Genomic DNA, 16,423 nt, shown 5'->3' on the forward strand with positions numbered 1-16,423 from the left:
TCCAAAACACAACTATTCCACTACTTCACCCCCTACTTACTTTGACCATCATATCTGACCTATTCGCTAAAACTCAGGGCATGCCCGTCTGTAATGGTAGGAATTTAGAGTTGGTAGAGCGATTCACGACTAGAACCTCCCTTCTAGCGTCTCACATTCTCTCGGTATTTATACCTTCAAATGCACTAATTGCCTCTAGGGCTCTTAGTGCCTTAGAGAAAGCATTTTGTCCCCCCCAGACTGTGCACATTTCTCAGTCTATAGATGTGCACTCGTACACCTTTAAACTTACAGGTGTACCTAAATTATGACACCAGTTTTCTTCTGCTGGTGTCCCTCACTCACGTCTGAATGAGTCCATCGCTCTCCCCCTCCTGCACTCCCTCCGCTTACAGACAGTCCCCAACCAGAAACCAAACAAATAGAACTCAGAGGTCCTACTTTAAACTGATTAAACAACACACTTGTCTTTCTTTGCCCACATTCTCTTTAAAATCACAGCACACACTTTAGCCTTCAGTTTAAACTTTTAAAATAATATAAAACTTAGTTATAATAAAATTTTATATCAGTTAAGAATAGAAAATCATTATCACAGCAATAAAAACAAGGAATAATAATCACAACAATAAAAACAAGGAAAATTATATAAAATGAAAGTACAGTGCAATCAGTTTGGACGTAGCACAGTACTCATTCAACAAATGCGCAGCTAAACAGATGAGTTTTGAGTCTGGATTTAAATGTGGCTAATGTTTTAGCACATCTGATCTTTTCTGGAAACTGTGCATGGCATAATAGCTAAAAGCGGACTCCCCTTGTTTTGTGTGAACCCTTGGTGTTTCTAACTGACTCGATCCTAATGATCTGAGTGGTCTGTTAAGTTTATATTCAGTGAGCATATCTGCAATGTATTTGGGTCCTAGGCCATTTAGTGATTTATAAACAAGTAAAAAGAACTTTAAAAGCAATCCTAAATGTAACTGGAAGCCAGTGTAAGGACCTGAGGACTGGTGTGATATGCTCAGATTTTCTGGTTCTAGTCAGAATCCTGGCAGCAGCGTTCTGGATGAGCTGTAGCTGTCTAATGGTCTTCTTGGGAAGGCCGGTGAGGAGACCATTACAGTAATCCACGCTGCTGGTGATAAAGGCATGAACAAGTTTCTTGACTGGAAACAAAACACCTAATTCCTGCAATGTTTTTGAGATGATAGTATGCTGATTAGTTACCGCTTTGACATGACTACTAAAACTAAGGTCTGTCTCCAGAATCACCCCAAGATTTTTGATGCACCCCAGCATTTCAATGGCAATCTGATTTGGGGGGGTTTATTAGTCTCTCAACAGTAGCCAAAAGAGTTTGAGTGTTGTTTAAATTACTGTTTATAAGGTTTGAGAAGAAGGTCTGTCTAGCTGTGGCTAGTTCTGCATTGAAAGCATGAAGGCTGTTTTTATAGATGCTATAGTGAATTTTGAGTTTCGTCTTCCGCCACATCCGCTCAGTTTTTCTGCATTGTCTTTTCATACTCTGAACTGCTGTTGATTTTCTCCATGTTGATTTTTGTCTGCCATTCTTCTTGCAGACTTTGACGGGAGCAATATCATCAATAACATTCTGTTAGTAGCAATGTTAGCTGCTGGCTGATTCAATCCATGTTTTGTCACATTTGGGGATTCCTCACCCACATTCATTAATGCTTCAAATCTGTTCTCAAGATGTATAGGGGGTGGTAGAATACCAGTGTTTGCAAGCCTTGTCATAGCCGTATCTGGGGTAGCGGATGCTACCGCAGCAATCCGAGATACTCGTGGTAATCTGATGTCTCGAGAGCCTTTGGGTCTCGCTCCCTGTTTGTGCCATCGATTAGTCTGTCGATCAGTTTTGGCTTGTTCCTCTACACTTGGTATAAACTGTTGAGATTCACATGATTCACCGGCTGTATGCTGAGAGGGTCCGTGATGACGATCTGCTGTGTTCCCCACCTGTTTTGGAAGTCCAGCAAGTAACTTTGTTTCAAGAACCGTAATCCTTTGTAGAAGTCTGTGGCAGTTCATGCAGCAAGTGGATTCCACAAGTGGCATTTCTTTCTCGTCTGTTTGAACGTAGACAGCGGTGTTTTCCCTTCTCCAGAATGTAAGCTGCTGGCAGTGGGAGGCAAAGATTCTTCTTTTTCGTCCAGTCCCGAAAAGTTTTTAGTTTTAGTGTTTCTGCTAAAAATGTGTTGTTTGAGCACTGTGCTGGCCTGCTGAAGTTAAAATCTTAGAAAAATCTGAGAAAAGTACGTAAGCAGGGAGCAAAGCGCAGAGCAGTAAGCAAGAGCGTCCGAACAGTAGCGAAGCCGGAAGTCAAATTATACACCCTCATGTCATTCCAAACCTGTAAGACCTTCGTTCATTATCAGAACATTACAGAATGTTACTTTTGTTTTCTTTGCGCAAAAAAAAAAAAAAAGTGTTCTCGTATCTTGGTAAAATTACGTTGAACCCCTGAGGTCACATGGACTATTTTACTGATTTCCTTGCTATGTTTCTGGACCTGGGAACATTCCAGTTGTGTTGCCATCTATGAAGGATCAGAAAGCTCTCGGATTTGTGTTCCTTAGATGAACGAAGGTCTTACAGGTTTGGAACGACATGAGGGTGAGTAATTAATGACAGAATTTTCATTTTTGGGTGAACTATCCCTTTAAGGCAAAGCATTGCCATGTATTACAGATGATAAACTTTCTCTTTGACTCCAGTATTTACACTATGAAATAATTCAATCCTGTACAGCCAAACAGTCTACACAAACATCCAAAGGGCATCTGCTCAAGGTTAAAATGCTGATAGTTTAAGGCTCTCTATTACTGGGGTTCAAACCTACAAGCTTTTGACAACCATCCCAGTTCTTTAACCACTGAGCCAAATTGCTGCATTAATCCAGCCTCTTCTAGGGCTCTACATGGAAGCAGATGCTCATCAATAATGGACTGAGTCTAATAGTGTACGATTGAATGATTGATGAAAGCCTAACTGGGTTTGTGATGTGCAGCATCAGTGAGAGGCTTTAGGTAAGCACTACAAATGACAGACTAGGCTGTGTGAGGGACGGGTGCAGGAAGGGAACAGACAGATGGTGGTAAATAAGAACTGGTGCTCAGTCAGTCCTTCATGCCCGCCTAAGCCAGATGGCTCCTTCAGAGTAGTAATAACACACCCAGCAGTCCCCCTCTGCTCCAGTAGGGGGCACAGTGGAATCTATACTTCTCAGTTTGGAGATCTACCTACCTACAGGTCTGTTGGATCCCAACCTGCTTGAACACACCTGCCTGTAATTTCTTTTTGTTGAGTAAACCTGAAGACCATGATTAGCTGGTTCAGGTGTGTCTCACTGGCTGTGCATGATATTAAAGGGGTAGATCACCCAAAAATTTGATTTCTGTTATCATTTACTCACCTCCATGTTATTCAAGCCCATTAGACTTTGGTTAATCTTCAAAATACAAATTAAATTAATTTTTTTTTAAAAAATGAAACCCAAGAAGTTTCTGTCCCTCCACTGAAAGTCCAGGCTAGCAAAACTGACACAAAAAGGTCATAAAGTTGTTGTAAAATGAATCCATATGAATAAAAGTAGTTAAATCCCAGTCTCCCAGTGAAGAATTGTAATTGCTTTATACGATGAACATATTTAATTTAGGCATTTCTTCACATATAAAATACATGTGACACACTTGCTCTTGTGCATCACGCACACACGTTTGAGCTTCCCTGTTTACCAAATGTGATGTGCTCTATGCATGTGTGTTGAACATTGTTTAAATGTAAATAAAAACCTAAATTAATTATGTTTATCATAAAAAGTTATCATACCGCTTTACAAGACTTGCATTAAACCACTCAATTCATATGGGTTCCTTTTATGATTTCTTTATGACCTTCTAGGATCATCTAAGTTTTGGTTACATGCACTTTCAAAAGGAAGAGCAGAAAACGCTCAAGTTTCATTAAAAATATTGTTTTCAAAGATTAAAGTCTCAGGTTTTAAAGAACATGCAGGCGATGTTGTTTTTTCTTTTGTGGGAACTATTCTTTCAAATATGCATGGAAGTCTACCTAAAACCACATGAAATGTAATTATCCTAAAATTAAAAATTTTAGAATAATTGTTATTTACTGCTAAATCAAATGGAATTTCTCACCTGGATATGGCACTCTGCCCTTGGTCACAAGCTCCGTCAGCAGGATACCAAAGGACCAGACGTCAGATTTGATGGTGAATCGGCCGTACAGCGCTGCTTCTGGTGCAGTCCACTTAATGGGAAACTTGGCTCCTGAAGGAACAATGGCACACATTCTCTAAATTACTGCAGTAGAGTCAATGGCTCTTACTAAAGCAAAGCAAAGCAAATGTCAGCATTTTAAAACATCCTGTAGGCCTCCACATTTCTTAATTCAATGGATCCTCATGGTAAAAAATGAAATTCATTATTTTTTGCCATGACAACCCATTGATGCGGTGTTCATGGATTCAGCACACAACACAAGCCGAATTTGAACCTCCATCTCTTGGACAAGCATTAAATCTCAATGTGTCTGCAGTTTATGTGCTGATCTAAAGTGTTGTGACAAGTGAGTTTATAAATAAGTCAAATGTAGAAGTGTCAAATCAGGGAACATGAGAAACTGAAATACATCGATTCATCAATCTTTAAAGATCATGAGTGAAACATCTACAAATACAGCTGTATGTACAAAGCATAAGAAGATAGTATGTGATGTACCATTTTCTTTACTGCCCAGACGCCTTTGGGCACTCAAGACTCCCTGCAGGGAAAAATCATCGTTCACCATTTATGAAGGTAATGGCAAGTCAAGGTGCTCTACACAATAACAGTGCATTCTGGGAGATGATGGATTCAGACAGTAAGTGGGGTAATTGTGCATGATTAGATGCTGATTGCCCTGTAATTTCCAGCACAACAACTTTGTTGCCAGTAGCAGCATTGTTGCCGACAAAAGATGGTGAGTTACATATTTCACCATGCATATTTTGTGACCATTTCCTCTTTTTACTCATATAAATGTTTTCCATTTTCAAATCAACACTTTGGTTTTATATTAATCATAATTATAGACTAAAATACATAATTTCCCTTTATTCTTTGTAATCTTCATCCACTTTCCATTCACAACCTGAGTGGAATGTTATTCTAGTCATATAATAATATAATTATTTTTTACAATATTATAACATTAGAATGCACTGCTCACATAACGCACCACCGCACCGGAAAGAAAGGCCAAAAAGAGTCTACATTCACTTAAAATTCCCTTAGTCGGATGGAAGTGCGTGACTGGAAATTAATGTGGATAATAATCATGATTTATTTCTAATATCACAAAGCATGACCAGGCAATTAAGTAATTATTGCTTCAGACCTAATTATCGAATGTGTTAATATTGCATTTCCGTCCACGTACCTTGTCTAGCAGTGTATTCGTTGTCTTCAATCAGTCTAGCCAGGCCAAAGTCGGCGATTTTGCAGACCAGATTGTCTCCCACCAGGATGTTAGCAGCCCTCAGGTCTCTGTGGATGTAGTTCATCCTCTCGATGAAGGCCATGCCATCTGCAATCTAGACAAGATGACAGGAAATCAAGACCCCAGAAGCTTTTACAAAAGCCAACATGTCAGATCTAGTCATGGAATTCCTATATTAAGAGAGCTGAAATGCTGCATTTATGGGTTCAGCTTCAGATGAGGTGGCACATGATCGAAGTTTCAGTGCTTAAAAAGCTACGGTTTAACCAACGTTCATATAGCTGCTTATGGGCAAAATCTACACAGCAAGCAAACAGGTTGCTAAACACAAGCTTAAATGAAAAAAAAACAGAAAACAGGAAGAAAATTCTTAAGGGAATTTAACAAACAATCTGAGATGGCAAAGCTGTCCAAAAGGTTTTCATAAGCATCATCTCACAAGCTGAGATGTGAGAGGAAGACTGAAGCCTCAGCCAAGCAATGCGGCAGTGATGGGAGCCCAGGGAGGCGAGAGAGAGAGAGTGCAGTAGGAAAGAGGAACGTAAGAGAGTAACAGCGAGCTTTTAAGAGAACAGAGCAGAATTGAGTAGACACATTAAAGTGAAGTGGCCCCATAGGAGTGGCAGTTAAGTGCTCCAGGCATTAGGCGGGAAATGAGGATCATAGTGCCTGGGAGAGACACACAGGCAGCAGGATGTCATATCAGATATTAAATAAATATGACAGCCAGATGGAGGCTGAAACAGAAACCCTGCCGCTCTGGGAGATGCCACTCGTCCAGGTTCACTGTGACATGCTTCTGCTAACAATTGGGCAGCTGTGTGTTACTGCATGTGGAAAAGGAAAACAAAGCTGGCCGGTTAACAGTGGATTGTAGTTGGGATTTTCTCTTACCTGGGCAGCCATGTCTACCAGCTGGGGCAGCTTGAGGTACTTGCCCTCACCCTCCTTCAAGAAGTCCAGCAAACTCCCTAAAAGACAAAAGCACAAAGAGAAACAGTTTTTCAAAATTTTAAGTGTTTAAAAGCGGATCAAATACAGGATATGAACCACACTAATTGAAATATGATGACTTGTAATACTACTGTAATAATATAAATTACACTACGAAATAATATCGATATCCATCCATCCATCCCACACACATTCTGGAGCTTATAAACATACACATAGGAAATAAGGAACACGAGTGCAAGCTACCTTTGCCCATATATTCAGTGACAATGTAAATTGGCTCCTCGGACACAACAGCATACAGGGGCACCAGCTTGTCATGACGAAGCTTCTTCATGATCTGGGCCTCCTGCAGGAAGGCTTCAGGAGACATGGTGCCTGGCTTCAGTGTCTTTATAGCTACTTTAGTCGTGCCATTCCATGTACCTTGGGGGGAAAAAAACAAAGAATGAGTGCAAAAGAAATGTCCAAGAGAACAAAAGTAAAACAAAAATCCATTGTAAATAGCCTAAGTATTTGAAAAATATCAGAAAAGAGTTCAGAAAAAATATATAATAAAAAAGCTTTGTGATTATTGTGACACTATTATCAGCTGTATTATCATTCTGACGGCACCCATTCACTGTAGTGGATCTATTGGTGAGCAAGTGATGTAATGCTAATTTTCTGCAGACCTGTTTCGAGGAAGAAACAAACACATCTAGATTCTGGATGGCCTGAGGGTGAGTACATTTTTACGAAATTATCATTTTTAGGTAAACTATCCCTTTAAGAAATCTTACAAAACAGGTCAAGAATGTTACTTTGCCAGTCCAGGACAGACAGTTTTGTGAAAACAGTTTAAACAGCAATGACACGGATTGCCAGCAGATGACAAATCAGTTATGTTGAACCTTTTATGCATGTTGAAACAAACATACACAATAAGTGGAATTCCCGACATTGTTTTCGGTGATGTGGCATGCTGGAGCTTGCAGCATGACAAGTTTTAAGAGCAGTGATGAAAGACAAAGGATCTTAATAACCCACTTTGACATCTCTCTCTAGTAAGTAAACACTTAAGTACTCTGGCGCATTTGTGAAAACAACAGATATAAATGAAGCTAACAGTACAGGAGAGTGGGGTATTAAGATGTGTCATAGTAATTTGTGCATAATTTTTGTCAAGTAACCATGTATTTAGCCACAAATTAGCAACTGAAGAATTTTTGACAAGATGTTAGCTGTGGGGAATGAGTTTGAGTGTATTGTATTTGCATTCGTCTTACCCATCCAGACCTCTCCGAAGCAGCCTTGACCCAACTTGAGCTCTAGACGCAGTGACTCTCGTGGGATTTCCCATGCATCTTTAGCCAGACCTTGAGTCTGGGGCTTCACCGTCGGACACACTGTGGTCAGTCGGTAGCACAGCCCATCTGCATGTTCTACACACACAAACACGTTTGTTTTTGTGAAAAGTGGGGACATCCCATAGGCGTAATGGTTTTTATACTGTACAAACTGTATGTGCTATTGGCCTACACCTACCCTACACCTAAACTTAGCCCTCACAGGAGACTGTGCATTTCTACTTTCCCCCCAAAAACCTCATTCTGTAGAATTTAAGCGTTTTGAAAAGTGGGCACATGGGGCAATATCCTGAAAAGTCACCTTCACCTTGTAATACCTATGTTATACCCGTGTCATTATACAAATTTATGTCCTCATTTGTCACAACAATGCGCACAAACACACAAGAGTGATATTAGGGTAATAAGCGCTATGAGGACAGAACTAGTTCTCCCTGAGGATGTCAGGTAAATTACACCTGTAACACCCATATGCAGACAACAAACACTCCCTTAATAAAAACAACTGAATCTCAATCCCATCTAGATCAACAGCTGTAACTCAAACAAATGTTGTTTAAAAAATGACTAGTATAGTGAGTGAGAAGAGCAAGAGAAGAGTTCTAATTAAACAAGGTGTGTGATATTTTCACAAATTTAATACAATAGGAGGACCATAAAAGAACAAGACTACAAAATGACCTGGGTGAGGGCAAAAGTCATTAATTCATCACTTATCCAACCATAAAGCACATTAATCACTGTCTTTCAACCAAACGATTAAAATCTTTACGAAGCAGGTCACACAGAGAGAGCCAGACAAGGACTGATGGCCTTTCATTAAGCCTTGACATTCTTCAGATAAGATGAATCTGAAAAGCAAATTTGTTACTTTCACTGGCCTTTGGGTCTGTGACAGGTTGCATGAAATGCCTCACAGAAAACAATTAAATCCGCCGATCAGTGGGAATTTAAACATTTAATTTCAAAATTATAGACATGATTTTAAACTTTTAATCTAAATAAATTTAATCTCATTAAATCTCATTTACTGGGATTAAATCTCATTAAAATGGGGTTTAAACTACTGTTCAGTATGATATATTTATTTATTTAGAATTTAGAAACAGAAATTCAAATTTTATTCTGCAAGGATGCATTAAATTGTTCAAAACTGAGAGCAAAGACATTTATAATGTAACAAAAGACTAGTATCACAAATAAATGCTGTTCTTTTGAACTCTCTATTCTCCAAAGAATCCTGAAAAAAAAGTACCATGGTATCAACAAAAATTCTAAACTTTTCTCAATATTACTAAAAATAATAAATGGTTCTTTAGCACCAAATCAACATATGATGATTCCTGAAGGATCGTGTGACCCTGAAGACTGGAGTGATGACAGCTGACAAAATCAGCTTTACCAAATTACATTTGAAAATGTATTAAAATGATTTAAAATTGTAACAATATTTCATAATATTACTGTTTTACTGTATATTTGATCAAATAAAATGCAGGCTTGGTGAGCATAAGAGGATTTTTTTCAAGCAAACACACACACACACTTTATTTTTACTGGCCTCAAAAGTTTTGTAAGAAAGAGCTAAATGTTTTAAAAATTCTTTAGTCGCCTATTAGTCATTTACATGCTTTTCTTAGGAGTGTTCACAACAAAGAATATGCTTTTATGTTCAGAAACAACCAGATGGAGGGCAACAGAATTGAAGAGCAAAGTGTATTTTTAAAACAACAAAAACGCGCTGGGCTTTGTGGAGGCCAGTTAAGCTCTTCCACACTTAATCTGGTAAACCATTTCTATATGGACCTCTCTTTGTACATGGTGCTTTGTTACGCAGAAACAGAACAGGTACACCATGTTCTACAGTAAATGTTTGTCTAAGGAGATTGCATGACTATATGATAGATTTTTATGGACCTGTTAGCTGAAAAAGCCAAACCCTTTGATTAGAATGGAGTTTGCATACTTTTTGCCATCTAGTTTGTGTCAAGTAATCCTGCTTTGAGAGTTTAACCGCTGAGGTAAACATAACATTGGCTTGACAAAAATCACAATTAGGAGAATCTGATGGTTTTTCTTTGTGGGGACCGACGTAAGCTACAACAACAGCGCTGTGTCAGGACGCTCACGTAACATCTCATAAGATCAAAGAGGTATCGATGTCAAAAGCCCTCTCAGACGTTCTCCTGTGGAAACTAGGCCAAGATTAACTGACAGTCTGGGTGAACAGGGACATGTTTCTCACAGCAGATGTCAGACACCTGTTAGCGCTAGTCACAGTGAGACCCCTAAGCTTCAAATCACCACCCTGCCATCTCCACATGACTGGTATTCAGGGCTTCTGTCCAATTGAACTGAAAGGAGATACAAGAAACAATATTGTTTGAACTGAATGTGCTAACCTGTGTAATGCTTCACCAGTTTCTGTAGTGTGTCAAACTGAGCTCTTGTGGTGATGTAATAGCCTCCGTTGTCAAGCTTTCGGATTTTGTAGTGTTTCACGTTGTCTCCCTTCATCTCATCCCAGTCCCGTATCGAGAGTGAGTAAGCCCCTGCCAGGAAGAGAGGAGGGAATGGATTAAAAATATTTCTGCTATGGCTTGTTTTTGAGCATCAGCGCTGTACACTTCTTAAGATGGACAGCGATTCACTTACCTTTAGTGGTCTCACTTTCTCGGACCAAAAAAATGCCCCGCTGGTTTCCTGGAATCAGTAGCAGCCGCTCAGCATCTTTACGACCCATTTTGCCAAAGTACCATCTGCGAGATAAAAATACATGAAAATAAACACTTGAGTAACCATGTTAAATCAGAGATTGAAGAACACAAAAGGCAGCCTGAAGGAAACTCAGTCTAAAAAGACAGCAAAAAAAAGAAGAACATGTTATCCTGTGAAAGAAAAAAAAAACTGCTTAGTGACCTAAATTAATTGTTTATTTTCCAAGGTTTCTGGGCTCTAAACAAATTAATAAAAAAAATATAATAGTCCAAAAAAAGGATAAAAACAACACGCTACCATTCAAAAGTTTGGGGTCGGTCCAACTTTTAAGTCTCTTATGCTAAATTAATTTGATCAAAAATGTGGTATAGTATATAATATCAGTAGGTTCGTATTATGAAATATTATTACATATTGTTATTAGTAATATTAGATTATCAAATATTTTATTAAAAAAGCATTCTATTTTAATGCATTTAAAAATGTAATTTAGTCCTGTGATGCAAAGCTGAATTTTCAGCAGGCATTACTCCAGTCTTCCGTGTCACATGATCCTTCAGAAATCATTTTAATGCTGATTTGCTGCTCAATAAATATTTTTTTTATCATGATCAATGTTGAAAACAGTTGTTTTGCTTAATATGTTTGTAGAAACTTATTTTTTCAGGATTATTTTCATGAAAAGTTGGTTCAATTTGTAATCAAGAAATAGATTTTTAATTATAAAAATTAAAAAAAAATTTTTTTTTTAAAAAAGGCTCCAAACTTTTGAACAGACGTGTATAATAAAGTGTATATGAAGGATTTCAAATTAGTTTTCATCTTATATTGATATTTTACTAAAGCGGTTTAAATCATTAAGGAATATTTCCACATTATTTTTACTAAATGAACACAGTGAAGAACTGTTTTTAATCATGTTCATTCAATTTGAATTTCTATAAACCAATAAACACTGCTCTTCGCAATATACCACACAAAGGCTTTTACAAACAAATCCCTGAAAAAGACAATTTGATTCACAAAAATGAACAATGTAAACCAAAGAATAAATTTAAAAAAATCTTTCATGAATGAATATGGTGAAATACTGGCTACATTTAAGATACATTTTTGTCAAGTCAAAAACTGAAATGAATACTGGTTAAAACATTTACAGAATGAAACATAGTGAAAAAAGTAAATGCATGTACAAAATAGTATAACTAAGAAAAAAGGGAGGTAAAGAGCAATAGTAATATGTGCGAGAGAGAGTAAGACTGAAAGAGAGAGTCTTTTGTCTCGCAGTCACGCGTTTGTTGGTGTGTTTGTCTCTGGGCGTACGTGTGACCGGCCATCACGCTCTCTTAATTACGGCGTGAAGGGATGAGATGATTGGATAAGCACAGGAGGAGAGGAGTTACTTACTCTTCTGCTTGGATGGAGTCTGCAGGGGCCACGTAATTGCTGGGAATGTAGCCCTTCTGCCCCGTGTTGATGGAGCGAGCCTCCCACCAGTCTCCCTCTCTGTAGGCCGAAGCAAAAGACACAACCCAGTTATCAGGTTCACATCCTTCACCACAAACTGAAAACAAATCAGCAACAAGCATCTGCAGGCCGTGTTATCATCAAAGCAAAAATGCAGAGAAGTGAAGGAATTTGAGATGTATGATTAAAATATCAGGGTCATTAGAGAGGGAAATTTTTTTTTTAACTGAGCGTTTACTGAAAGCTAAACCTGGCTGGTGGATGAACAGATGGCCCATTATGGAAACGCATTAACCCAGACAGATTTCGGCCTCGATGAACTTGGAATACAATGATGGATTAAAAAAAAAATGAAATAAACAAATCCTGCCAAATTTAATTCCTGTAGCTGGATTATTTTACACATAACATTTATATACACTCAAAATATGTGACCCCGGGGTGGCCATACGAGCAAAAGCTGAGGAACTCACGTGTTGTTGATGATCTGAAATCTATCGCCTTTCTTGAAGGAGAGGTCATCTGATGTCCTGGCTTCATAATCATATAAGGCCACGAAGAAAGTTACACCGCCTGCAAAAAAAATTGATTCGAGTTGTGTAAAGACTAGTGCTGTCAATCGATTAAAAAAATGTAACCGCGTTAATCACAGTCCTGGACTGCGATCAATCGCAAATTTAAAATACTAGATTTACCTGTAAATGTGTTGAAATAAAGGAATGCATGACAAACAGAACCTTTCACATCTCCGCCAGGTATGAGACCCATTCCTTATTATTCTTTTGTTTTAATTCAGCCATTATCAGCCTTTATATTGGCAAGAAAACGTTTACCAAGCCACATCGTTTCAATCCCAGTACACATTTACCAAACTATTATCAAAAGTATTTCTAAATAAATACAACAAAACCTTGCGACCTTACATGAAGTATTATGACAAAATGCATTATGAAGAAGAATTGGACTTGTTCTGCAGGTGCATTAGAGCTAACATTAGCATCATGCTACATAAGACAATTTATAAGATTAATAGTACACTTTTACTCAGAACTCTAAACCACCATCGAGTGTTTGTAAGAACTTCATTTTTCCCACGATTGTATTTTCAAAATAGCCCAATTGTGCGGGAAAACTGCGACACTGGCAACACTGGTTTGCTGTACCCTTGAGTATGCATATCTCTCGCGCACTCCCTCTCTCTCTCGGACACACTCGCTCTCTCTCTCTCTCTGCATTCGCTTCACTTTTGTCAAGCCCGGTGCCTTAATCACACAATCCCTGCGTCCCAATGTGCATACTATCCACCCTATCTGCCCTAAATAGTACTGAAAATTACTAATATCACATAGAATTTAGGATGGATGGTGTGCACATTGGGACGCAGGCAATGATTACCTTCCACGCTGCGAAGACGGCAAGAAGTTGGGATCAAACCTTATCAAACGATTAATTTGCGTTAAACGCGTTAAGTTTTTTAGATTAATCGCATGCGTTAACGCTTTAACGTTGACAGCCCTAGTAAAGACGCAAATCACAGGCTCAGACAAGCAAAACGATAATAGTACGCTAATGGCTAGTTAGCTGCTCAAGTAACTTAATTTTTCATTCGAAATTGCCGCATCAGATGCAATTTCAGCCCCATAATAGAGTTTAGTTAAGCATTTATAGACATGCTGAATGACACGTCCATTGATTTTTGTTTCCGGCTTGGTTGTCTCTGTAGTCAGTTATCATTAGCCGGCTCGCTCTTTGTCTTCACTACATCAACAATGGGATTTTCACCAGCATGGTGTATGGATGGCACAGTAGAAAGAAGGCAGAGCTGAGATGGTTTTGAGTGGGAGGGAGGACAAAAGGAGCGGGTTGGATTAAACCCAAGCAGGGCCCCGAGACCAGATAATCCATTAGTGAAGAACAGAGGGCCGACCCGCTGATTACATCCGCTATGCCACACACAGACAGGCACACACAGATCTGCCAAGTCAAGAAGTCTAACAGGTATGACGTGTGCATGGGTGCTGGCGTTTCTTCTGTTTGGCTATTAAATCGGATCAGGTTTGAACCTGTTGGCAATGTGTTGACGATGAGTAATTAGGGTTGTTAGAATAGCAAAACTGCAGTAGTCGATAACGCTACCACTAAAATTTCTCAACAGCAGAAACTTCTCTATAGCAACCACAACACACTATAATTGCAAATATGAATATATATAAAAATACATTAACACTATTTGGTAATGTAACAATTATAAATGCAATATATTAAATATATATTTAAGTACTGAGTAATATTAGTTAAATACATGTACTTACTATATGGTTAGGGTTAGGGTTTATTTTAGGGTTACTTGCATGTAATTATGCATAATTTATTGTTATAATAATAGGAAGTACATGTAGCATGTGTAAAAAGGACACCTTAAAATAGTTTTACCATACACACACACACACACACACACTTATTCGATGTACAAAAAATTATAGCATCTAAAAAATATAAAAAGTATTACATTAAATTCAAACAAATTGAATGTAGTATTTCTCAGTTAAGTAATGATTATTACATTTTTGCCAAGTAATAAAGTTAACAGGCATCAATAAAAAAGAAATAACAGCAACCAGCAGTTTTTTTAATTTATTTTGTCAAACTTGTTGATCAATATCAACATAATAGATAAGATTAGACAGCCATAATAAACTAGCCTATTAGGCTGGATGTAAATAGCAAAGACTAGATCTGAAATTGTGACACAAATTCAATGTTTATATTCATACACTGCCAAGACAGACAAGTTAATCTGGTTTATTTGCAAGGGTTGAGGTGCTAAGCTCAGAATACCTTGTATTACCAGTATTGTAGAAAGACTGGATACATTTTATTTTAGTACTGACTAGTGATCGACCGATATTTATTTTTTATAACCAATACCAATTATTTGCATGTTTATGTGCCCGATAACCGATATGCAGAACCGATATTTATTTACTGTTATAAAGTAAATAAATGACTGCGTGAAGCAAGTCCATACCTCACTTTGGTTTTTCCTCCTTTCAGTCATCTTAACAAAAAATGTTTTGAGAATTAGCAGTCTTTCATGCAGGGTTCTAGACTCATTCTTCCCACTGATCTCACTTTTGCGACTAACTTTCTCAGTTGGTCGCACGAGCACATAATTTGGTTGCAATTTGTTTTTTTGTGTTTGCACATTTGAACATTTGATTAATCAATGCATGCTGATGAACTTTTATCATAGTTTATAGTTATATGGTAACGAAAGTGTTCAACATTCAACTCATTCTTTTTCATCAGTATTATTTGTGATTTAAATTTTGTGATCAGGAATTCCTTTTTTGTGCGCTTTCACTTTCAAATTCGCGATCTTGGTGTCACATTTTCCAAGAAAAGATAATTGTCTGTTTTGCTTATATCTATACACCTTTCACTTTTTAAGACTAAAACAAAATATGGATTCATTGTTATTCTTAATTAAAAAGCACAACAACAATAAAAACAGTACGTTGACAATGACAAACTAGCTTACATAACATTTATCAACAAAAACGAATAAGACGAGGCATGGCATAGGACACATCACATGCTGTACTATATACAGAGTATATTACAGAAAATTTAGCAAACTCTGAGGAAGCAAATAAATATTAATATATTTAATTGGCTCTACCCACGAAGCGCTCGCGCTGAAAGCACCTCTCTTCACGTGATCAGTGAAATCTGACTCCTGCTATAATGTGCTGCGGCTGGCAGCGCGTGCTGTATGAAGTAGATGCTTTGGAGCAGCGCAGACCAGGCACTCGTACAAATGCGGCCACGTCAAATTTTAACTCGCAAAAAAATTACCATTTTGGTCGCAGTCTAGAGCCCAGTCATATTAAATTTAATCTTCGTATTACAACAATAAAAAAACATTTTATTTATAAAAAGCTTTAGCAGCAACACTAATATTAGCAGTAAGCAAAATAAACGTAGAATGTCTAATGTTTTCAAATGGAGAAAATAAATAAAGGACAGGAGTCATATCAACTTCATTTTTAGTAGGTTTATAAGCTGTTTAATAGGCCAAAGAGTGTATCTATTAGTGTAATTATTAAAGAATAATTCACTGGATAATGTTAATTCACGGAATAATATTCACTGGAATATTGGAATATAACAAGCATTGTATTTTATTGCATTTCTCAACTGCCATGCTCTATTTTGTGTGGTTTTAAATTATGCTGCTGACAGCGCGGTTTATCTATGCATTTACACAGAACTATAGGCTACTCAAACTGCGATCGATTGCAGAGAATTTCCATAGAGTTGTATTAATTTAGATGTTTATAAACGAAATAATGGTTATATAGTAAGTGTTAATACAATTTAGGGTGCTTCAAAAAAAGTGAATCTTG

The 16,423-nt window shown here is 37.7% G+C and overlaps 1 protein-coding gene across 1 annotated transcript in view; it reads right to left on the minus strand.

The window, feature by feature from the left end:
* Positions 1-16,423, minus strand: part of LOC306846439 (tyrosine-protein kinase yes) — a 38,617-nt gene that overhangs the window by 2,975 nt on the left and 19,219 nt on the right. Inside the window, exons 3-11 of the mRNA XM_079379827.1 lie at positions 12,488-12,587; positions 11,955-12,053; positions 10,485-10,588; positions 10,232-10,381; positions 7,749-7,904; positions 6,727-6,906; positions 6,421-6,497; positions 5,467-5,620; positions 4,185-4,316 (exon numbers count right to left, since the gene is read on the minus strand). Of these exons, the coding sequence (XP_079235953.1) occupies positions 4,185-4,316; positions 5,467-5,620; positions 6,421-6,497; positions 6,727-6,906; positions 7,749-7,904; positions 10,232-10,381; positions 10,485-10,588; positions 11,955-12,053; positions 12,488-12,587 (1,152 nt within the window). The remainder of the gene's footprint in view (positions 1-4,184; positions 4,317-5,466; positions 5,621-6,420; positions 6,498-6,726; positions 6,907-7,748; positions 7,905-10,231; positions 10,382-10,484; positions 10,589-11,954; positions 12,054-12,487; positions 12,588-16,423) is intronic.

This window comes from Barbus barbus (assembly GCF_936440315.1).
Source record: "Barbus barbus genome assembly, chromosome: 26".
In the NCBI taxonomy this organism is placed as follows: Eukaryota; Metazoa; Chordata; class Actinopteri; order Cypriniformes; family Cyprinidae; genus Barbus; species Barbus barbus.